The 25,637-nt window shown below is 35.8% G+C and overlaps 1 protein-coding gene and 1 long non-coding RNA gene across 2 annotated transcripts; one reads left to right on the top strand and one right to left on the bottom strand.

Annotated features, from left to right (window-relative positions):
- The first annotated feature begins 8,788 nt into the window (after positions 1 to 8,788).
- On the top strand, positions 8,789 to 9,240 carry LOC143626018 (uncharacterized). The gene is made up of 3 exons (XR_013152357.1): positions 8,789 to 8,915; positions 9,024 to 9,177; positions 9,226 to 9,240. It is a non-coding gene; the product is annotated as an uncharacterized LOC143626018 (long non-coding RNA).
- An 8,867-nt stretch (positions 9,241 to 18,107) lies between these two features.
- LOC143626019 (putative NAC domain-containing protein 94) lies at positions 18,108 to 20,175 on the bottom strand. Its single transcript, XM_077096215.1, has 3 exons — positions 19,992 to 20,175; positions 19,095 to 19,399; positions 18,108 to 18,919 (listed from the first exon to the last, which is right to left on the bottom strand). The coding sequence occupies exons 1-3, from the start codon at positions 20,173 to 20,175 to the stop codon at positions 18,140 to 18,142; spliced, it is 1,269 nt and encodes a 422-aa protein (XP_076952330.1). The 3' UTR covers positions 18,108 to 18,139.
- Between the last annotated feature and the right edge of the window lie 5,462 nt (positions 20,176 to 25,637).

The following is a 25,637-nucleotide window of genomic DNA, read 5'->3' on the forward strand; positions in this document are numbered from 1 at the left end:
TTCAAATGAACATCTTTCACACCGGACAAGGCATCTTTCTTCAATAATATGGACATCCCCTTTTCACTCATATGAGCAAGTCTCTTATGCCACATATCAATCACATCAGAATTCTTCAATGAATGAACCGAGTCTCTGGAAATCTTTGGATGTGTCGTATATAACGTTGAAGTTCTTTCACCTCTTGCCACTATTAACAAACCACGAGTGAGTTTCCAAATTCCATCACCAAAGGTACTGTGGAAACCATCATCATCTATTGTGCCTGCGGAGATCAAATTAAGTCTAATATCTGGAACATGCTTTACATTATGTAAAACCAACTCCATCCCGGTATCAAACTTCAAGCAAACATCCCCAACACCAACGATCTTTGACAGCCCATTATCATCCATCTTGACATTCTCAAAATCACAAGGAGTATAAGATGAATAAAAATTCCTTTGTGATGTCACATGACAAGTAGCACCACTGTCAATAACCCAACTCGAATCATCATGTGCAATGTTCACCCTATCATAATCACAACAAATATGAAACTCTTTGGTGGCAGTGTTAGTTTCATAAGTTCCTTCATCACCGTCTTCTTTCTTGTTGTTGTTCTTTTTATTGTTGTAATTAGCCTTCTTGTTCTCCTTTTTCAATTGTTTGCAATATTTTATTGTGTGCCATTTCCTTCCACAATGATAGCACTCAAAATCTTCAAACTTCCCTTTGGACTTATTGCGGTGCTTAGCTCTATTACTCGAACCTCTACTATGGCTTCTCCCCCTACTTTTGGTAAATAAGGCAACTGAATGTGAAGAGGAACCTTGTGACTTTCTTCTCATCTGTTCATTTATAGTACTACCTTTAGCCAATTCCATAGTAATAATACCGTTTGCTGCAGAGTTGGACAACGATGTCCTAAAAGTCTCCTAAGAATCCGGTAACGTACCAAGAAGCCATAAACCTTGTATCTCGTCTTCAAACTTAATACCATACCGGCAAGATGATTAATAAAACCCTGAAAAGCATTTAAATGATCTAAACAGGAGCTCCATCACGGTATTTCAAGTTTATCAACTGTTTAATCAAGAACAACTTATTGTTCCCGGTCTTCCAAGCATACAACTCTTCAAGCTTGGTCCATAAAGTACGAGCATGAGTCTCCCCGCTAATATGGTTCAAAAAATTATCATCAACCTACTGTCGGATATACCCACAAACCTTTCTATGCAAAATATTACACTCTTCATCAGTTTTATCTTTAGGTTTATTGGTAATGAACACATGCAAATAATAATCCTTCACATAAAGAAGGTATTCCATCTTTCCTTTCCAAACATGATAATTAGAACCATTCAAATTGACCATCCTACTTGTATTAGCTTCCATCATTCAAACAAGTCTTAACCCAAGAACAAGAGCCGAAGCTCTGATACCACTCTGTTGGGAAAAACGACCACCTAGTCACGAACGGTAAACAAAAAGTGCGGAATTAATCTTCATTTGGCTAAACTTTTTCCCAACCCGAATGAACCAATGAGGAAGCAAACAAATAGGTAATTCAAATGAAACAAGAGACACAAAATTTTTAGCGTGGAAAACCTCACAAGGGAGAGTAAAAACCATGGGACTACTAGATCCGCTTCAAATCCACTATCACCAATAACAGCAATACATAAAAGTCTTCTCTAGGTAAAACTAGAGGCATACACAAATCATCATATACTTGGAACAACAATTACTACAAGTATATGGATAAAACAAAAGAGTAAACGAGTAAGAGGTATCACCAACGAGAGAATGAATCGATCTCTGGCACGTCTCTTATCTTCACAAAACACCAAAAGACCTTTAGCAGTAACTTCTCTTCGTAATGTTTAGTAATGGCTGAAGAAGAAAAATAACCAAAACCTTAATCTCAATAATAATCATTTTTTGTTTTCGACGGTTGAAATATGTGCACAAAACAAAACCCTTTTTATTTGTTTTGTTGCTTGTTCCTTACGTGAAGTAATGAAAAGCCCACCAAAATTATGACCACATGTGGGCCCAAAAAAAACTCCTCCATGCCAAAACACACAAGCTAGCATACGTAACCTTGTTTTTTTCTTTTCTTTTATTATTAATAATAATAGAACCCATGTAGAGTAGTATTTGTCGGGCTTTCTCATGGGAAAAAAAAATCCCAACACCGCAGCCCTTCAAAATGAGGGAGCCGTCGCCCTTCTAAATGAGAAGCATCACTCATATTGGGGGGGGGGGGGTTGTGAATACATGCATAAGTACTGGGTACTTTAGGCACAAAACAAGGCAAGATTGTTCTATTCTGCGCTTGTGCACGAGGTTGTGCATGAGGTTGTGCACGAGGTTGTTTCAGATAAAACTGATCAATCATATTGAAGGCATCTTCTCCACTTATTCTTGCAAGGTCTGTTCTTTTATTAGGTCGGTCTCCTACAACCAGGCTTGAAAAATGGATCTTATTCGGGGCCGACAAGCGTTGGGTCCTAATTGGTTGGCCTTCTTTTTGGCTTAAGGGTGAGCTTGAGTTCTCATGGTTAAGCCCATAGGTGAGCTCATAGTCATCATTATGATTCTTGGGTGTGTAATTCGTCACGTACGTGTTATCCGCCATTCTTAATATGTTTGAAGGACTTGTGTGTTTGTTTTTGCCCGTTTTGGGTATGTTTGTGATATGAATATTTGATAACTGTAGTGACTTTTATAGTACAACAAGTAGTTCGATGCGATTTAGATATTTTCATATGTTCCACTACTTTGAGATTAAGATTCTACTTAGTGATCTAAAGAATCAATTTGGGCATTAGAACTTTCAATCACACAAGTGGAACATATTCCTATCTATTAGCTTCATAATGAAGGCGTATGATCATCTTACCTCTTACGATACTCAATGAGACCAACAACTACTTCTGACGTGTTCACTATGTTCTAATATTATCGAATACGCTAACATATAAAAAATAATAGTTATTGTACAGAATTTATGCATGAAGTGAGATTGAAATGGTTTAAGTATATGCAGAACAGATATATACGACACATCTAAGAAGTGAAGAGACCCCAACAGTTGTTGGTGTTAAAAATCAAAATTGAGCAAGTCTACATGGTCAACCAAAGTTGGGGGGTGTAATTGTTATTTCGCAAAAGTTGTTATAACCATAAATGTTTATTTGATTGGAAAGTGACAAGTTGTTAGAAACTTAGGGACTGTTTACGACACTTTGTAAACTAAGTTTGTTACTGTTCGCTAACTGCGCAATTAGGGATTAAGGTTCTTATATACCTCTAGATTCAATTGCAATAGTTGAGATAATCAATTTACAGTTCTTCTTGTAATTATTTTCGTTTCTTAGCTTTAATCAATAATTTGCTCTCAAATCGTTCAGTTTTATAAATCTTTGGTGTTATTCGTGACAATTGGTCTAAAAGTCCAGGCGTGACTCGATCCAAAGATTCCAATGGTTTATTCCACAATTAAAAATTAGAAAGATGTTAAGTAACTTTAAATAAGAGAAGTTCGACTATAGGAACGACTTTAGCCACCAGAGGCTGGAGACGTGTGCATTACTGGTTCATCAAGGCATATCTGATGCCCTGGTGGGTGAAGCTAACATACCAAGCAAATTAAGAAGAGATTGAGATGATTTGGGTATTTACGAAGGATATATATATATATATATATATATATATATACACACACGACACATGTTAGAGTGTAGAGTTCTTTACTATATAGGGGAATAGAAGGAAAGTCAAGCCTAAAATGAAATGAGATGCGTAAATTAGGTAATATTTGTAATTCAACTTTTCGAGGACATGATCTTTGACAGCATTTCTTTAAGACGTTGGATAAAGGTTAGTTCATCGATCTATATTACTTGTATTTATTTTTTATATATAGAGTTTATGTTGTGTGTGTATTTATATTTATACTATAATAAAAGAAAATATGTTCGCGCTCGTTTCACACTCTTATATTGTATTTAAATGAATGTGATATTACTAAGTACGTTTGTTTAATTATGTTATTAAGAATTTAAAATATTCACTACAAAAGTATAAATGAACAAGCCCTGTGATAGAGATGCACAAATCGGGTTCAACTGGAAAACCCGAACCGGTTCGAAACCGGTTTTTTCACACCGGGTTGTAAAATGGCACCGGTTTCAATCAAGAACCGGTTCGGTTCCCGACCCGAACCGATGCCCAGATATGCCAACTTTTAAGAACCGGGTAGGGTATGAACCGGAACCGGTTTTTACGTAAAAACCGGTTCCACCGTTTTTTTTTGAAATTTAAATATTATAGCCGTTAGGAACCGGTTCCAACGGCTGTATAGCCGTTTTTGACCGTTGGAACCGGCTTTTTAACTATAAATAGGTTATTTTTTTATTATAAATAGCAAGGTTTGTTTGTGTACTTGTTAAACCACTTTCAAAACTATAAAACACACTCCAAACCACAATTAATCTTAAACCGACAACAAATGGCAACTAATGATGACGTTGTTATGGTGATCGAAACAACAAGATGCCCCGTTGTTTGGGTTCATTATGATTTGTGTCTCATGACCGACTCACATGAGTTGGCACGTTGCAAATATTGCTCGAAGTTTCTTAAAGCAGGGTCCAACTCGACATTACGAAAACATACGAATAAGTATTGTCGAGAGAAAAGAAGTTTGGAAGCTAAAAAAACGGAAGTGGGAGAGTCGTCCGGCTCTACAACCCAAAAATAAGTATTCCCGAATTAATACGACGGACTTTGTTTTTTATGTTTTAGTTGTTATGTTTAGTATCGTTTATGTTTTAATAATGTTTGTAATAGTTATTTTTTAAATAAATAAAATGTTCGTCGTTATTAAAAAAGTAACAAAAATTAATCATGAGTAACAAAAGTAGTTATAATAAAACAAATCAAAACTAAATATTAGTTGAACAAGTTACAAATAATTTTACCAAAACAAATAATTACAACTCTTCTTCGTCTTCATTCTCGTCTTCACACTCGTCTTCGTTATCGGAAGAAACCCCGTCCTCCGCCTCCTCATCATGAATATGACGCTCTATTGGTATTTCGTCTTCAAAGTTCGCCTTGTGTTGTACACGATCCACCGCATCCAAATGGTCCTTTAGGCAAATGCAAACCTCTAGAGACTCGGGAGTTAGTTTTGTTCTTCGCATAGATAACACCCTCCCACTAAGAGAAAAAACCGATTCGGAAGCAACCGTTGAGGCTTGTACGGCAAGCAAATCATGAGCCATGGCGGATAGAATGGGAAATTCGTTTTGTTTACCTTTCCACCAAGCCAACAAATCAATATTGCGAATTTCGTCGATCGTTGCGCCCTCAACATAGTTTGCTCCACTATATCGACCAAGTTCGCTACTTGGTGTGTTTCCTCTTTGCCTCTTAGATGCCGATTCACGAATCCCATTCATCAAGTTTATAAGTGGGTCATTGCACGGCCTACTAGTTGTTGTTTTTTTCACAAAAGACGATCTCGTGCTTGGACCATACATTTGAAAATAATGGTCATAAAGGTCTTGAAGGTTTTTGTTGAACTTGTCAGTCGCTTCCGTCGACAACTTCGGGTCAATCTCGTGCATACCTAAGTTGTCGAATATTTCCTCAATCGTTGTTTCAACCCCATTAACATTCCAATAGGGGTTTAATGCGGCGGCACAAGTAAAGACCGGCGGTATGTTTTCAAAATATTTTATGAACTTTTCTTTCATCACCGCAACAATATTTTCTAAGAGTTTGTTCTTCTCCGCAAAGCTTTTAAAAACACAAGACATATAGTACAATTCTTGCAAAACCCAACAACTAGTAGGGTAATAGACTCCCGATAATTTTGTTGTTGACTTTTTGAACACGTCAAGATACTCCAACAAATAACCGACTTGGACCCAAACACTTTCCGGAAACATATCGGCCTCGCGTTCTTCAACAAGATTGTTATGAAAAGCTTGTAAAGTTTGGCGTTGGGCAAAAGCACACTTTAACATATGACAAGTTGAGTTCCAACGGGTTGGAACGTCCCAATTCGGCCCCAAATACTTTCTTTCAACCGACTTGCAATAGTTCTTATATTCAAGATGTCTTCTTTTACCACTTTTGAAGACATCTTGTAACATAAGTCTAATGTATTTTAAATCATCACAAATGTTTTCATTGTCAAGACCTATTTGAACAACCAAGTTGATGATATGTGCAACACATCGGACATGAAAAAAATCCCCGAAACAAGGTGGTGAATATTTAATGATAAATTTTTCAGCCGCTTTAGTATTGTTTGAAGCGTTGTCAAACGAAATCGAAAATATTTTATTTCTCAAGTTGTAAGTCGTTTTAACTTCATCAAGTAATTCAAACAATTTTTCGGCGGTATGTGGGAACGGGAAGTTTTCAAAAGCGATGGTGTGTTTCATCAATTGCCATGTCACCGGATCAACCCAATGAGCGGTGACACATATGTATGATTCGGGCAACCCGTGTGGTGCCGACCAAACATCGGTAGTTAAACTAACCATGGCTTCTAAAGAATGAAAAGACTCGATTAACTCTTTTTAGCACACTCCCACAACCTGATACAATGACGTCTTAAGGTAGTACGACTTACATGTGTGTATCTCGGTTGTAGAGTTTCGCGAATCAACGACGTCAACTCCGGGTCATCAAAGTGGTTAAACGGCAAACCTCGTTGAATAACGAACTTTGCCATTCTATCTTGAACTTGAGTCGTGTTGTAACGAAATAGTGTACCATCTTTACCCAAGTCAATTTGATCGGTCGCGCCAATCCCTTTCAACGCCTTGCAATATGGCTTCTCGATGTGCTTTCTCAAAGTAGAGTTGGAATCGTGCTTTAATATTAAACCACATAGTTTGCAACGAGCCTTTTGATAACCTTCGTCATCCACAATCAAATCCCAATTCTTCCATATGTCTTGGTTGCGGTTATGGTTGACTACCGTAACAACCCTTGGGTCCTCCGTAACAGGAACGGGGGCAACAAAAACACTCTTCTTAGCCTTCTTGTTAGTTTTTTTGATGGGTGCCATAATAATATTTAGTTGGATGGTCGGGTAACGGAACGGGTTTGCTAAAGGAGTAGTATTTTAGTTTGTTTTTGAGTTTGGTGGTGAAATTAGTGGTGGAAAACAAGTTATATATAGGTTTGGGCATCAAAAACCGGTTCCAACGGCTATATTACCGTTGGAACCGGTTCCAACGGATCTATTGTCTCTCAAAAACCGGTTCCAACGGCTAATTGGTGGCTAAAAAACCGGTTCCAACGGCTATATTACCGTTGGAACCGGTTCCAACGGCTACTTTGACTTTTGTTTGACTCTTCAAAAAAAACCCGCCAGAACCGGTTTTTCCGGGTACGAACCGAACCGGTTACAATTAAGAACCGGGTAGGAACCGGGTTGTAACTGATACTAACATACAAATATGAGAACCGGGTACGATTTTCGGGCACAAAAATACCCAAACCGGGTATTGTACCAACCGGGTTGGAACTGGAACCGGTTCCGGTTCGGTTCCACCAGTTAGGTTCCGGAACCGGTTTTTTTGTGCACGTCTACCCTGTGATAAGTGAGTTGGTGGATTTAGGATTAGAGTATTAATTCAAAAAAAGTCTATCAGCAAGCGGCTTTCCAAAGTGATAGATGAGATAAAGATTAATAGTATTAAAATCCCCGATTAACCATAATTTTGTAGGTTTTTATTCGGTTTGCTTCGAATTTTAACAGCCATTGAAAATAATTTGTCCTATGAATGACAAATTAAATTTAAGTTTTAACTTTTTTAACAGCAAATATTATCAAATTATTAACTAGCAATTTAGAATATACATGAGCTTATAACCGAAAATAAAAACTAAACCACGTATTCCAATCCAGAATTTGTGTCTTTGCCCTATATTTTTAATCCACATATAATTAACTCTTCGGTTTTATTGACATCCGAGTCTCCAATGAGCCCTATGAATCTATGATCTTCTGTTAAAGATCTTCTCATTTCTTGTCTTTCGATTTGTTGTCCTTCATAAGACCCACAAAGTGACATATTGAATTTGCACTGTATCTAAAATTAATTGGTACTAACTCATTAAATTTGTAAACTCTTAACGATAATCATAAGTTCATTTTTGTTTATTCATTTAAATATAAGTTGTATATCAAACATGTCTTATTTCATTAGCACGCGTCTCGTATAAACGATAATATGTTATTATGTGACCCCATGTGTTGATCACAACCACGATACATAACACATTTTAAGCTAAGATTATTTATACATCAACAACATCACACAAAGTGACAAGACTTATTATATTGACCACATATGCATGTTCTTCAAGCCACTTAGGGCACAAAAGCACCATTATACCTCCTTACGGCTTCATGACTATCAATCGTGTTTGATCTCAAATAAGGTCGGTTGGTCACACCCCGAAATGTAGGCCTTGCATATTGCCCTTCATGTTCAATTGGTTGCGCACGAGGATAATTCACCGATTCCATTAGAAAACCCAAGGCTTCGTTGATGTCGTTGGTGGGAGTAGTAAGAGGACGACGTGTTATAGGCGGGCCCGCACTCTGCCATTGGTAATTTGGGTTCGAAAAGTTTATTACCCTAATATTTCGATCTCCTTCTGCACTAGTGCTTAAAGATTGGTTCTCATTCGGGACTGTCAAGATTTGGGTCCTAACCGGTTGGCCTTCTTTTGAGGGAAATCTATGGACCGGGCTTGTAGGCCGATACTTAGTCTTCTCTAGTATGGTTTGGGGCCTATTTATATAATCCTCTTTTAAGGGATATTTGTGTGTTGGACTTGTAGGTTGGTACTTAGATGGACTTGTGGGTCGACACTTATTCGGGCCTGGCAAGGTTTGAGGCTTCGTCATGTTGGCTTCTTTTGAAGGATATGCATATGTTGAGCTTGGGGGCCGATACTTAGTTGGGCTTGTAGGATGATACTTATTCGGGCTTGGCAAGGTTTGAGGCTTCATCATGTTGGATTCTTTTGAAGGATATGTAGATGTTGAGCTTGGGGGCCGATACTTAGTTGGGCTTGTAGGATGATACTTGTTTGGGCTTGAAGGGAGGTACTTATCTGGGCTTGAAGAGCGGTACTTATTTGGGCTTGTTGGTTGAATTTTGTTTGGACTATTAGGGCGGTATTTATTGGGGCTGGTAGGGCGGTACTTATTGGGACTGGTAGGGCGGTACTTGTTTGGACTTAGTGACTCGTATTTTTTCGGACTTTTAGGATGGTACTTATTGGGGCTGGTAGGGCGATACTTGTTTGGGCTAGTTGACTCGTATTTGTTCGCGCTTTTAGGGTGATACTTAATGGGACTGGTGGGTCGGTGCTTGTTCGGGCTTGTTGACTCATACTTGTTCGGGCTTTTAGGGGGGGTACTTAATTGGGCCGGTAGGGGGGTACTTAATGGGGCTGGTAGGGCGGTACTTGTTCGGGCTTGTCGATTCATATCTATTCGGGCTCTTAGGGCGGTACTTAACGGGATCAGTAGTGTGGTACTTATCTGGGCTTGTTGGTTGATATTTGTTTGTGCTTTTAGAGCGATACTTACTCGGGCTGGTAGGCTGGTACTTATTCGGGCCTGAGAGGTTGCCACTAGTCTTCACGAGCGGCCTTGCTCCAATTTGGAGTTTGTTGAAAAAATTAGCCATAGGATTTCCCCCTTCCCGGTAGCGGGTCGGACTTGAGTTCTCATGATCTGACCCATATAACGTATCATAACCTTCATGACGATCCTTAGGTGCATATTTATGCGCGTTTTCCTTGAGAAGCTCGTTTTTCAAAGGTGCGCCACCAAATTCGGTATACCTGGAAGGCGGACCACGAACACGCTCAACCGTTGTTGTCTCAACCACATACCAATTGACGTGTTGCTCTGGCTCATAAGCATTACCGCCTTGTTGAGCCGGAAAATCATGGTAATTGTAGTATGGTTTGGTCACATATGTGTGCCCAGCCATTAACTTAGACTAGATGGTTTGATTTGAATGTATTTTTTTTCTTACTTTCCTTGTTCATATATGAATAGATTGTTGTTTCTTATATAGTAAAAGAATCAACCCAATGATATTTTCATGTATTTTTGGAATTGTGTTCTAAGAATCAAATTCTCCACCAAATTTTAATGATGGAAGATGAAATAGAACATGTTCTTGTTTATTGGTCCTTGTTGTAACATTCGATCTTTACAATCACTATCTTGACCGAAGTTACCGGGCTTAGCGGGCTAGATGTTTTCGAAGCGCAACCCGTTGTCGTTGGTCTAAATTATGGGCCGAATCGCTTACTTAAATGGACTTTGTTGAGCAACTTGTCAATTGCATATTCTTCAAGGTGCAATCAGATTGGGCTTGAGTCATCCTTGGGCTTTTATGTGGGCCCGGCCATGTGTAAGATTATATGTGTTTGTAAGTGGATAACGTTATGCTTATGCCTTTACATAGTGCCACAACTCCACTTAGAGATGCTTTCACGTGATGTACATTTAAGACTAGATTCTTTTGGTAAGTTTAGTAGAATCAAATTCGGGTTGATCGAACGCGAACATATTCTCACTTATCGGCCTTGCGTGCGGCATTTAGTTTTTAACATATTATACGGTTGTTTTACACTTTTTTTCTAATAATTCGTGTAAATCCTCCAACTACTTCTAAGAGTAAAACGCTTATTTTATGTGTCATGGGTTAACTAAATATCATGTCACATTAGCATCATGTAGAATCAACCCGTTCACTAACTAACCCATTAACTAATGCGTTGTAGGTTAACTAAAATCAAATAAATAAAGTTTGATTGCTTCTTATGGGGTGGGTCCCACTTATAATCGGCATGTTGCGTGCTATGTGTTAACAGATGAAGGGCCTTCATGGTTAGCGTATGGGCTTGTTGTGGGTTAACGACGCCATCAGCTTATGTGGAGTTGTGGGATGCTCATTGACGCCCACGCAGTCTAGCCTTATGAACAAAAGATAATTAATGTTGGGTGCAAACCTAATCCCACTTGAGTACTTTTATAATATTTTCTTAACATAGGGAGAAATATGAAAGCTCTTAATTGAAATATTTTGGATTTTGAAGTTTGAACGAATCGATGGCTTTTGACAATAAATCTTTGCTGACTTTCTTTTTGTCTTCATATTATTGTCAACTAAACAATGTTAATATATGTCTTGAAAATGTAAGTAAGCCTCATTTTTATAAATTTGGTCAAAGCCACCAATGCCAAGAGTCAATTGTAGTACATGCATGCATTCCCCCATGCATAATTCCCATTTTTCAATAGCCCTAATCAATTCCTTATAAGTATTAAAGTAAGTTTTCAAGTATCCTTCATATTCAAAATATATTTTTTCTAATCGTTAAACCATGCCCCTAAATAGTTGAGATTTGCCAAAATCAAGTATGAGACTTTCTATAAGAATCCTAAGTGTTTTTCTCTAATTGGTATGTTCGCACGTGTATATTCATCATATATGTTTACGGAGTATACGCACGTTCATAAGCACACCATTGTACGTATGTGAACAGAGTATGTGTACACACACATATGAGTGCGTTAGACTATTGTATGTATGTGAATATACATGCACATAAATGAAAACTAAGTGTGTGTGTAGGAAGATCTTCAAATGAGAACCAAGAAAATGTTGGGAACTGCATAACACATGTGCTTAGTGCTATGATTGTAATACATAAACGGTAACATACCCACCGCGTTTTTCTTTCCCATAACTTTGATTTATTCTAGTATGCTATCTACAAGTGTATTATACGGTTCTAATGGTTCTCAACATTTTCTTGGTTTTGAAAAGAATGCATCCCAACACACACACAATTACAAGTATATGTATCATGTATAAAACACTTGGAAAAACCATACTCCCATATGAGAGTATAATACTATCTTTTCGAACAAGAATTGACCAAGGGTCATATGTCTTATTTTATCGTAGAAACAAATCCATTTGCTCATGAGTCGAAATTGGTTGATGAAGGACAAGGTGTAGGGCCAATATTCTATATTGTTTTTAGGATTATATATGTCTTTTTAGTTTGCTTTTAGTCGGTGTAGTACGTACTCGGTACGTTTATTTTGTAAGTTTATTGTGTAAACTTTGGAGAAATGGGGACCCTATATAAAGGCCACTTAACCCATTTCTCCACAACTCTTTCACAACTCTTGGAAATAAAAAGAATTTCTCTATCTCTATCTTCTTCTTCTTTCTTTCAAGAAAATAAACCAAACAAACTAAGATCTGAAATCCGAGTGTCGTTGGTGATTTCCGCTAACCAACAACACGGATTGATCCGAGTCAAGTCTTGAGATCCATCTAGAGGACCTATAAGTGGTATCAGAGCTTTCGGCTCGACTTTTTGTGGTTTCGGGTCAAACTTTTCGGGTTTTGATCTTAGTTTTTGTTGGATTTGAGGTTGATTTCGTGTTACTCATCTCTTTTGGAGTCCCTTACACCTTGGAAATACACGAGAATCACCAAATCTAAGTTTAGTGTTTTAAGTTTTTGTGTCCGAGCTCAGATTCGGCTTAAAAACTCATATCTAGGCCGATTTATTGATTTTTAGACTAAAGTCTTTTTGACTTTTTGGAAGTTTGGGTGTTATATTCTCTCAAAAAAAAATCGCTTCGGGTACTGTAGCAACTCATGCGAAACACTGTAGCGACTTATGCGAAACACTGTAGCGACTCGGCACTGTAGCAACTCGGTACTGTAGCAAAAAAAAACTTCAAATTTTTTTCTCTTTCAAAAAAAAAAATTAATCGTGTTAAAAAGAAAAAAAATGTCTTACGAATCTGAGCTTAAAGGAAATCTAGATATGGGAGAAAGCCGAAAGGAAATATTAAAAAGAGAATTCGACATGTTTACACATATTAAAGGAGAATCGGTTGCCTCTCTCATCAACAGATTTGAGTCACTCGTCACCAAAATGAGTAGTGTCGGTATCATCAATGGTTTGTTTCAGATCAACATGAAGCTGTTGAATTCACTGCCTTATACATGGAGCATCAATGTGGTTACCGTCAAAAGAACCAAAAACCTGTATACCATGACACTCTCAGAGTTGGCTTCTACCATCAAGTCTTTTGAAATAATGGAAGATAAGCTCCAAATGAATAATCAGTCCAAAGAAAATAAAGTTGGGACAAGTAATAAAGTTTTGACAAGGCTGCCGGTAAAAGCAGTCATGCATGTCCTATCATTCCCGACACATCACCAGTCGATGAGGTAAATTACAATCTGTGCACTCAAGCTTGTGTTAATAAGGTTACATATTATAGATACTTACAAGACGAAGTTTTGAAAGAAAATGCAAAACTTCGTCAATTGAACACTGAATATGTAAAAGCTGACAAGATCTACATTGAAAAGATCAAAACTCATTACGATGATGTAGCAAATCTTAGACTTGAAATTTTTCGAGAAAAGCATAATGTCATTTATTATAAAGACATAATTAATGATTTAAAAGAAGAAATTAAGAAATTAAAACTCGAAGTTTCGGATAAGAAAGAAAAAGAAAAACAAGTTGAAAGATTTAAGGTATCATTTGAAAAATTAGATGATCTTATTGGAGCCCAGAGAAGCGCTAAAGTTAAAGCGGGGTTGGGGTACGATTACACTGCCGTACCACCACCATTCAATGATAACTACACCAGTTTGCCCCACTTTAGCTATAATACTTTTCCAGAGGAAAAATGGAATACGGGGTTGGTAGAATACCAACGCCTGTGAAATTTGTTCCTGCTACCTCTCAAACTGCTGCTCCAGTCCCATCATCTGATAAATCTGACATCAATGTGTCTTGTGTAGCAGCTGGTGATGTAAATGGTGGTGAATGTGGGACGGTTAACCTGGGTTGTAAGCTAAAAAGAAAGTTAGAACCACTTTTTGAATCATGTGTGGATCTAACCAAAACTATTAACAATCCAGTTTGTAATAAAGTTTGTGAATCCATGTTGGGAAGTTTAAAGTCAGGGTCAAATTATGTATTTTATGAAAATTCAAGTGATGATAGTTGTACAAACGTTTGCAATGAAAATGAATGTTCTTCTTCTGACTCAGATTATGAAACCGTTTGTGATGAAATTTTTGTTGAAAAATGTGTCAACGAAAGTAGGCCTGTTGAGGTGAACATATCAAGTTGTTCATCATCAAGTTGTGAGACTGAGAATAATTCAAGTAAAAGCAAAGTTTTTGAAAATGAAAAGACAAGTACTTCGTTTAAATATGTTCCACCAAATAAACGATCATTTTCTCAAACAACCAATCAATTAAGAGATCCTCAGTCATACAACTTCTGTGACAACAACTACTATGGTCATTATCAACAAAATTTTGTTGATCCATATTACACAAATGGTTTTATAATCATGTTCATTTCCAATGATCACCTTTCCCACCACACCAACCACATTATAGTTCAGATGAGTTCTTTGGCACTCCTAGGAGAAAGTGTTGTTTTGTATGTGGTCACTCTTCTCACCTTGCAAGACATTGCAAGTATTGGTTCAAGCAACAACTTGATATTGAAAGGCGGCTTAGTCAGTCCCCAAAAAGAGCTTTTAGTAGCCCTGATTCAAGGACTGATCAAGCTGATAGTGAACCTAGTGAAATGGATGTGAGATCCAAAGTAAATAAAGTAAAACACAAAAAGAAACCTTTTTGGAAAACCAAGAAGGATAAAATCAAAAAGGATCCTAAGACTGTAAAGTTTGAGGATTCACCAAAAATAGTTTCAAAAGCAAGAAAAGAGAAGTCCAAAATTGCCAAAACCAAGGAACAAGTTTTTGCTTGGATTCCTAAGGACCACTCTTCATCAAGTGAGGATCCAACCAGAAATAAATGGTTTTCAGGAAATAAAATCAAGTTTGGTCGATTTACGGTTGACCTTCCCGGGACAAAAGTATCCCTGGAACACATGTCTATTTGAACATTTAGTGCATGCAGGGTCAATCAATGAGGACTATCAATAGTATTAGGTACTTAGATAGTGATTGCACCCGGCATATGATGGGAGACGAACTCTTAATATTTGATGCTAAACCATTTGATGGCGGATTCGAGTCTTTAATAAGCGACATGGGAGGACAAACTTCATGGAAGGGAAGCCTTGTTTAAATGGGTCAACAACAACTTTTTGAGCGCTTCTCAAACCAACCTCGTCCAACTGCTTCTCTCAAGTGATGGATCCAGCATCAGTTGTTGGATCTCGGTTGAATCTCTTCAACTTTGTCGTACAATGTGATAATGCATGCTTAAGATAGTCCATCTGACAACAACTTTGCTGACCTTTTCACTAAAACCATCGATCATGCTCGATTTGAATTTCGGGTCGAATAGATCGGTATGATCAATTTTGATTAAAACAAACTATCTATCTTTTTGTATATAAAATTGTAAATATTTTTTAATATGTCACAATTTTAGAGGGAGAAAATGAGTTAAGTTTAACTCACCAAAAAGATTTTCAATTCATCTTAAGAAAAGCAAAAACAAATCATTTGATTTACCAAAAAGATTTTATATTACTTTTAAGAAAATCTAAAAGAATTGTCCTGTTTAGAGGGAGCTCCTGCTTAGAGGGAGTCGGATATTTAAAATTTTGAGAAATTGATCCGACCATTGGAAAATGATAAGAAATTATCTCTAACGATTCTAGCACATGAAAAGAGTATATCAAAAGCCAACAAGATCATTGCTTGATGTGTAGATAGGCTTGACAAATGAGTAAGTGTCATAGTAATATAAACTTAAATATCTGCCTATGCCAGTGGTTACACGTTATGAAGCGGTTGCCGACTCCAACTAAAGTCATATTAATGAAGGCTGAAATACAATTAAACATGTCATACCCAAGCCTCTCTTTACCTTATCACAGTTGTCTTATGAAAAATCAGTGTCATTTTTAATTTTTATTGAGTCAAGAAAAGATTCAAGTAAAGCGTCAAGAAAAGCAAGAAAAAGATAAACAAAAGAGTCAGAAAAGAAAAAGAAAAATCAAGAAAAAGAGTCAGTTCTAGGAATTTTAACTTCTGCGTTATTTCTTCATTTATTTTGATTCAAGCCTTGGACTTTCTCCTGTGCGATAATATGGTATTATCCGACCTGATTGTTAAGGCCCTGAATCTTCTTCTTTGTTTTATTTTCTTTCTTTTGTTCAAACATTGGACTTTCTCTGCGTGATAATATGGTATTATTCGACCTGATTGTTATTGCCTGAACTTTTGCTTTATTTTAATCTTTCTAGATCGAGTCAAGTGTGCAAAGTACAAAGGGTCAAGTGTACAAAGTAAAAAGTCTCAAGTGTGTTAATAAGAATGTTGTGATCAAATAAGAAAGGTTTAAGTCAATTTGGGGTGACATGTGAAAGCAAATTAAGCCCGAGGTATGATGGAGTCTGCAACATGTCAGATTAAATGGGGACCACTCAAGCATTGTGCCTAACACATACCTTAACATATCACATTGACACCCAAATACTTGTTAAGTTTAAAGTGGACAAATTATCTACAATCGACTTGGGTTCTTAGCATAATAATGTCCAAATAGAAGTGTGATCTAGAACGTTAACAGATAATGTGATTCCATGTTTTGATCTTTCGCACAAAAATATTAAAATCGTTAGAAAATTCTGTAAATATTATTGATATATAATATTAATTTCATCTTTACTCCTATCTTTTATTGTTTATTTGGATTTTGTTTTATTTTAGTTTCAACTTCAAAATGTTATGTATATATTTTCGTTATATTTAAAATATATGAAAATGCCAAAAAGATTTTATGTTTTTATTATGTTCGTACATATTTTGTTAAACTTTGTTTCATTCAAAATCATGTGTTTTGTTGTCAAGGTCGTTCATGCAAAGTTCGTTGGAAATCTGGGACTTAAACAAATCATTTACAAGTTGAGGGATTGAAATTGGGAGGGCATATGAACGATTTCTTCTTGACCCTCGAGAGGGTCTGTGAACTAATCTTATCGTTCTAAGTTTTGTGCAGCTATACATGGACAGGTAGATCAAGATCAAGTCTGCTTGGAGTTGCAGATGCTGAAGCGCTTAAAAGAAGACGAGAACGTGAAAGTTGGTGGTTGAACCTAAAGATGAACTGATTGTGTCTGAAGACAAGGAATGAAACCAGCCGGCTCAAGAAAGTCAACAAGAGAAAATTAGATGTCGAGCCTCCCACATCTGATGTTTCTAAAATTTGCTGTTGCCGATCCTTCCCAGAAAATAAGATTGAAGTTCAAGTCTATAAGACTGGAAAATAAAGAATTGTTCAAGATCCAATCTGGTTCAAGATCCTGGATCAAGACAAGTACTAAGTTTCAAGAAATAAAGAAGAAGCAAAGAACTTGACGAAGGTTCCTCGACATACTCAATCCTAGAGGGAGATTGTATGGCCAATATTTTATATTGTTTTTAGGATTGTATATGTCGTTTTAGTTTGCTTTTAGTCGGTGTAGTACGTATTCGGTACGTTTATTTTGTAAGTTTATTGTGTAAACTTTGGAAAAATGGGGACCCTATATAAAGGCCACTTAACCCATTTCTCCACAACAACTCTTGGAAATAAAAAGAATTTCTCTCTCTCTATCTTCTTCTTCTTTCTTTCAAGAAAATAAACCAAACAAACTAAGATCCGAGATCCAAGTGTCGTTGGTGATTTCCGCTAACCAATAATACAGATTGATCCGAGTCAAGTCTTGAGATCCATCTAGAGGACCTACACAAGGGGACCATACATGCATTTTTTTTAAGTGATTATTTCAATTTCATGAATCAATATTATATATGTTTTATAAACTAGAGTGGGAAAGCATACAAATTTAATATCAAGATCATAATTATGAAACAATAACTGAGGAATATTTCTACAAAACATTATTTGTTTTTTATTAAACTTCAAAAAAGCTCCTAAAATACATGAACTTAATTGATTGATTGAAACAAAACTTAGAAATCAGAACTACAAGAATGAAAAAACAAGCTGCTTCTACTCTATGTCAAACCATTAACTAGCTAATAACTAACTAATAAGATTTAAAGTCATACATAGCACTTGGTAGTAGTAGAAAAACCACTTGAAATCTCACTAGAGGAATCACAAAGAAAACTAGATTTCCATGCATCTTGCAAACCCAAAGGCAAACTCAGAAAAGGATAACCACCATTAGATGATCTCCCCCATTGGTCCTCAAAATGCGTGTCAACACCGTCCTCGGTGGGACCGTTCATCGTTGTCACGCCAGCTGGCCCTTCATGATCTTGAATAATATTGTTCACACAGTTTTCTTGGACATCCATAGGTAAATTAGTGATTGAGAAGCAACAACCATTGTAATATTGTTGATGATCATGGTGCAATCCATCTGTGATGTAGTTCAACCCCTCTGACTTATCAAAATCTCCAAAAATGGAATTAGGCATGTTAACTAGCAAAGATGAGACATCAACTGTTGGTGATTTGGAACCATAGTTTGGCTCTTGGAACAAATATGGATAACTTGTGGAATATGTAAGGTCTTCACTGCTAGAAATTGAATTTTGAGGGCGATTTTTGTTGATAGTAGTAAGTGTCGGGGATGTTTGGTCAATATTAAAAGGTTTGTAAAGAGACATGTTATTGCTAGAAGTAAGATCCACATTAGCTGAGAAGCTAGTGATGGATGAATGTTGCAAGTCATTGCTAGAAATGCCATGTTGGGTAAGGATGTTGTGATCATAAGAAGTGGTTTCTTGCAAGATTGGAGATACCCAAGAATGAGATAGGGTTCTTTGCACGGTTGAGCTTGCTTTCTTGAATATTCGACAGATCGCCCATGCGTCCTGCGCATTTTGGAAGCAAAAATTAGCTTAATAGTGTTACAACTACTAAATAGTATTTACTAGCTTCATTTTAGTTCTAACAACTTAATGTCTTAGATATGATAATATATATGTGATCTACTTTAAATGGCTGTGTAACAAGAAAAAATAGGAGTTAGAAGTTCTAATTAATTACATTGGCCGGAATGGTTTTTTCTAGGAAACGCTTGCTAGGAGTGGTGTGATCCGTGAGAGAGGGTAATCGAAACTCGTGCATCATCCAGTCGGTTTTGACACCCTTTGCAGCTCTCCCTTTGTAGAATACAAGGGATTTCTTCAATCCAATGCATTTTGAACCCTCGGATGCATAGATTGGTCGGTCTGTACCCGTGGCTTTCCAAAATCCTGCTCCGGTTACACGATTTGGCCGTGCACTGTTGCGGTATTTTCGGTCCCTTGGACAGTAAAAGTACCATTCCTTTTCTCCAGTCATAGCCAACTCTACATTTGATAGAGAAGAAAATAAAGTCACAATCTTGTCAACCACTAAAATATATACCTCATGAAGAAAGAGAACACAAATCTTGGTAATTACAAAAACCTAATCTTGAAATCATGAGATACAAACAAACATAAACCAAACTTGGAAGATCAACTCTAAATTTATAGGAAAATAAAGTTACAATCTTGTCAACCATTATATATATCTCATGAAGAAAGAGAACACAAATCTTTATGACTAAAAAAAATTATTACTAATCATGTAATCATGAAATAAAAACAAGAACATGAACCATACTTTGAAGATCAACTCTAAATTTGTTAGAGAAAATAAAGTTACAATCTTGTCAACCACTATAATGTATTTCAAGAAGAAAGAGAACATAGATCTTGGTGATTAAAAATAACAAATCTTGAAATCAAGAGACAAAAAAAAGAACATGAACCATGCATACTTGGAAGATTATCTCTAAACTTGTTAAATATTTTTTTTAAGTTGCAATCTTGTCAACCATTATCTTTAAAAAAAAAACAAAATAAGAATATTGAAATCATGGGATGCAAATCATGCAACCAAGAAAATGAGCCATACTTGGAAGATCCCATGGATCATGTTTGTAGATATCTAACTGCTTGATGAGTTCAATGGAGAGTGGCCTTTGTTGTATCTTCCTTTTTAAATAAAACCCAACAAGCTCCTCATCAGTAGGATGAAACCTAAAGCCTGGCAACATGATTTCCTCTATTTTCTCACCATTTTCACTTCTCTCCTCCATATTATCAAACTTTCTAAATCCTACTCAAAAAACAAAAGAAATAATGAACACAAAAGCTAGCTCTAGCTACTTAGATCTTGAACACTAACTACTAAACTAAGCAAATTAAACCCATAAACTAAATGATGATAAAAGTAGTAATATATGATCAGTGTGAGAGATGAACTGAAAACTAGGGTTTCTTTGTTTTAGGGTTTGGTATTTATGAAGCATGAAGACAAGGAGATGAAGATGAAGATATGCTTCCTAAATAGGGTTCTGCTTCCGAAGGATCAGCCGTTTTTTTAGGTGACCTTAAAGGAGCTGGTTTTGCTAAGATCTCGCTGTATTAACCCAAAAACAGTACGTTTGAGAGAAATGGAAAAATATTATTATTATTAAAATTATAGTTTGAAAAGAAAAAACAACTACCAAGAAACACTCCATTTAAGTCATGGTGGTTTATTTTATCAATATTTTGTCTTCAAGAACAAGGTTATTAATTTTGAAATTAACCATTAAGTTGAAATTAATGTGACTTTTATGACTTAAACTAAATGATTCATAAATATGGTTCAAATTTTGAAATTTATCATGTCTTGTAATTAAATGATTCGGATTAACAAAACATATATTATAAAGTTGTCATTGATGAGGCCCTCATCATGAGGGTACTATATGTGTTATGTCATTGAGTGTACTATATTTAGTTTTAAAAAATCTGATTTCAAATACATGTAATAGAGAGAACAATGAAAACAAAAAATGATTTGGACACAAAAACAATGCGTTTAAAGATTAAGAACGACTATAATAATTATAATGGTCTAAAAGACGTTGCTATGTAAGCAGCTATTAAAATCGTCATCTCACAACGTAACAAAATCAAGCATAAACTCCTCTCCTTTTTTTTACTTCCTTCACTCACAAGTTACAAAACTCATTCTTAGTCAGTTTTACACAATAATACACATATTCCATCTCTCATCCACATCATACTATCTTTTCTTGACGTACATCAATATCCCGTCTCCTAAAAACAACTTTAAAAACACCCTATTGTGGATGCATTAAATAGAAATAATTTAACAAAAAGCATTTAAGCAAACATCATTTGATATTCTAGGCATAGAAACGTTTACATCATTTTCATTTTCAAATAGATTTCTAATTTCTAGATAAATAAACTATATTTTGATGGCACCATGAATAATATTAATTATTACTTTCTTTGGTCTTTTTGGGAGAAAAAGACTCCACATCTAACTTTAATGCATGTATCCATGCAACCCTTTTCTGGGGTCATGTTTCAAAGTCCAAATTGATGAATCTCAAGGGCTTAGTTTGGTTTGTTGGGATAATGATTTTGATTATAATTTAACTAATTGTCACCAACTACTTAATTTTAATCTCATGAAAGTAATAAATATAATCCAAATATATGATAAGCAGATAAAGACAAAGCAAAACTCCAAGAAGAGGTGTTTAATGCTTTGTTTAATGAGCTTTGGTTTGGGGTCTGTGAGTTGTGTAAATGTGGACTTTGGAAACCCTCAATAGCTCAAAATTATATATATATTTACCTGCCAAATTCTATGCACACACAGAGAGTCTAAATCTTGTATTTTAATTAATGTTTTCATAAAATTTAGGAATCTTTTTTAATGATTTAATATCTCAAGTATCGAATAATGCAGTTTCTATTCCATTCCTTCAAAGCTTCTATTCCACTGATTTGTCAGGATTATATGAATATGTTAAGGGCCATTTGCACCAGTCAAGATTCCCCTTGCACCATACTTAACTTATTTTAAGGATTCATTCAATGGGCTACCGCCTATCTCAAAGACCTACATGATAATAGATATAGAAATAGTGCTATTTGACCCTTAATTTCTTCACATTTACTATTGGTATACAAGATACTATCACATTACAAAGATGTTGTGGGAAGATTAGATCGAGCAACAGCAATTAAACACCCGATATTAAGAACCACAAGTGCTTCATGACTCTTTTATTATAAACCCGAAAGATGAAAACCACACAAATCAATCTAATATAGTGGTAGAAATCGGAAATGTAAGGTTAAGTGGACTCAGTGGCTCCAAAACCTAGTTTTATTTATGTAAGTTTGCTCGTCTAGTGTCTTGCTAGTTGGTTAGTTTAATAAAATTATTGTTGTTATAAAAAAATAACAAAACCATGTTTTATACTGGAGTCCTGATCCAAACCATCTATTACTCAAACTCTTTCTTTTAAGTAATCAAAATAATAAATGAAAACCATAATCTCTAACTCAACAATAACGATCTGATAATCTATGTAGGTAAAGGGTTCAAGTCCCATGCTGGATGTATTTGCGTAGTTTTCTTAGGAGTAGATTAGATTGTCATTCAAACAATAAGGGTCTGCTAATTGGTATGAGTATGAAGAGAGAATGAAATGGAAAATGGAATGAAATGTTTGATAAACCTATGAGAACTAAAAAAATCATTATTTTGTGTTGTTTGGTAGGCAAGATAAAGACGAATAAATGAAATATAAATGACAAAAGTACCTCTGGTTCAAAACAAATAAAATTTACCAAAATAAAAAATAGTAACAATGGTGGTGGTGGCGGCATTGACAGTGGTGGTGGCAGCAATAACGGTGACAACGGTGATGCTGGCGGTGACGGTAGTCGTGACAATGGTGACCTTTGGTGATGTGGTGGCGGCGGTGACGGCGACTGTGGTAGTCAAGTGGTGATGGTGGTGATGGCGACGTTGGTGGTGGTGCTCATGTTGGCGGTCAAGTGGTGGTGATAGAATGGTTTTAATAGAGTGAGACTCCTTGTGTAATAGATTATTTACTAATCAAACACCATAGTTTTTCATATTCTCATAATGGTTCATTTCGTTTCATTCTTTCATACTAAACAATAATGAAGATGTGAATTTTATCGGTCGAAACAATTGTGAAAAGCATAAAGGAAATAAAATACCAATATCCTATTACATTCGTTCTATCGTAGTTATTGTACACTAGATGATACTCTCAAGTTATTATTTTTTTTTCAGTTATGTTATTTTATATCCTTATGTTTTTGTTGAGTACTTAAATTTTGTTCCCGTTAGAGGTTTATTGGACTTATGTCAAGTTGCCAGCACTTCAAGGGGGTGATGTGTAGCTTTTCTTTAGTTACATAATGTTTAGATGTGGATTGATGAGATTGTAAAGATGGAGGGTCATTCTTGTCAATATTGAAGTAATTTGTTAGGAGCCGTTGAGTTTAACAAAATGGGGATGAACATACGATTCTTGTTAATTATTTTACAAACTCATTGAAGTATAAATAAATGCTATTGTCAATATTGAAGTATATTCGTTTCAAGGTTACGCATACGATTCTTGTTAATTATTTTCTCGTTTCTTTCTGTAGTTCAGCTCAGAGTTAATAAGAGTGAATCGCTGAAGTCGTTGATCTTAACTGTTATGTTCTTTATGTTTATCGTAGCAGTTCCACATTGACCATTAAAGTATATATGTGCCGCATAGGTTATTATGTAACATGGCATCGGCTTATCGGCCAGTCATTAGGTTTTCAAAAGACATAAGTGGACCAAAAACATCTATGTGGGGCCATGTAAAATACTGGCATTGTATATTTAACAGTGTTGCTATAATCCTCTCTTATATTTTTAATGACCAACAAAAGATTATACTAATTATAAAGGGCTAGTAAAACACTAAACCCAGACTGTACAACATAAAATAAAACAGCCTCACCAAAACAACAATAGTCAAATTACACAGTTAGATTTTCTCCAAACTTCCCAAGTAAGAGACATCGACTTCGGTCTGTTAGGGGCCCAACGGAAACTAAGGATTTTACTTCATCCACAATCCTAATGAGAGACTCCGGTTATCCATAAAGAAAATAAAATTGAAAAAGAAAAAATTATCTCGTCTCTAGCAATCTTCTCTCCTAATATAACAAATTGACCTTTCACAAAATAGAAATTAACAACCTACTAAAAATGAAGTTATAATAGATTAATGAAGCAGTAAAAGAATAAAAATGCATAATTTAGTCCCTAAAAACGAGAGCAAGTACATTTTCCTTCAATTTCGCGTCCATTTTGAAAACAATGATCATGGGTTTCATCAATTTTCTAACTTTGAAAAGTAATAATGCCAAGTGATGTTACCCTTGCTTGATTTTGATAATTTTGTTGCAACTTTATTTTGCTAATTACCGATGTTTACTTGGTGGAAACCTTAAAAAAATTTTACATTTACTTTTCACAGGTTTCTATTGTGTTTATGTAAGTGGAAAGTTTATGCAGCGAGACTATTTTACCGTTAGTGTAGAAATACTAAAACAGTAAAACTAACTCGTATCAAAACTGAAAACAAAAAAAGATGAATACCGATAATTGGTTCAGTATTGGCAAAATAGCCGATGCATTGAGTTCGTTTGAAGTTTGAACTGACACGTTACCCGTTGAGCCGGCAAACTGAACTGGTTGTTTGGACCAAATTTGAGTCTTCTATTTATTTATTTATTACTTTATGTTTTGTTATCATTGCAATTGCAAATGCACATCAAAAGATAAAATAATAACATAATTTATTGTTAATTATTTATGACGTCAACTGGCTGTTAAACTGGCCTGACTAATGAACGGGTAAGATGACTATTCAATTATCAATCCAGTTATATATATAAACTCTAGAATTGGCCTCTCGGATAGAGTTAATGTTTACCTGCATCCTTTCATTCTCATATCCTATCAATAGCGTTTGTTATATCATTATATGTGGAACTTATTGGGTACGTCTGTTGTTTGTTTCGTTGCTTTGTCTGTTCAATCAATACTGTTCGTTATCTGTGAATTTACTGAGTACGTTTTTCCAATAATAGCTGCTTTTGTTTAATAAAATCGTCATTATTATATAATACAATTGATAAGTTTGGTGCTTTAAGCCCTGATTGAGCTACTTGGCGGCACCATACTTGTCAATTTGTTTTTTTTTTTTTTTCAATTTCATTTTTGTTTTACAATTGATAAGTTTGGTGTCACTAAGCCCTGATTTGGCCACTTGGCGGCACCATACTTGTCAATTTGTTTTTTTTTTGCAATTTCATTTTTGTTTTTGTTTTAGTTTTAGTATTGTAACGAAATAACGGAAGCCGAGCAGACGTCAATTTCGTGGTTTTTTTTTTAACTTTCAATATCGTAACAAATGTGATGGAAACCGACTGATTCTGCCTAGACTCATCGCCGCCTTAATTGTCCCTGGACCGACAACGCTCGAATTTTACCAACGCTCGAGTATACTGATGGACACCACCCCATTCGCGCACCATTTTTATATTAACCGTTTTTTCGCTCTGGCATCGTAACAAAAACTGTCCTGATGCCAATTTTGTATTATTTTTTTTAGTTTCGATATCATAACAAATGTGAATAAAACCGACCGAATTCATGTAGACT

Source organism: Bidens hawaiensis, unplaced genomic scaffold (genome assembly GCF_021521415.1).
Source record: "Bidens hawaiensis isolate Kalapana, Puna unplaced genomic scaffold, B.hawaiensis_p1.1 tig00004282_1, whole genome shotgun sequence".
Classification (NCBI taxonomy): Eukaryota; Viridiplantae; Streptophyta; class Magnoliopsida; order Asterales; family Asteraceae; genus Bidens; species Bidens hawaiensis.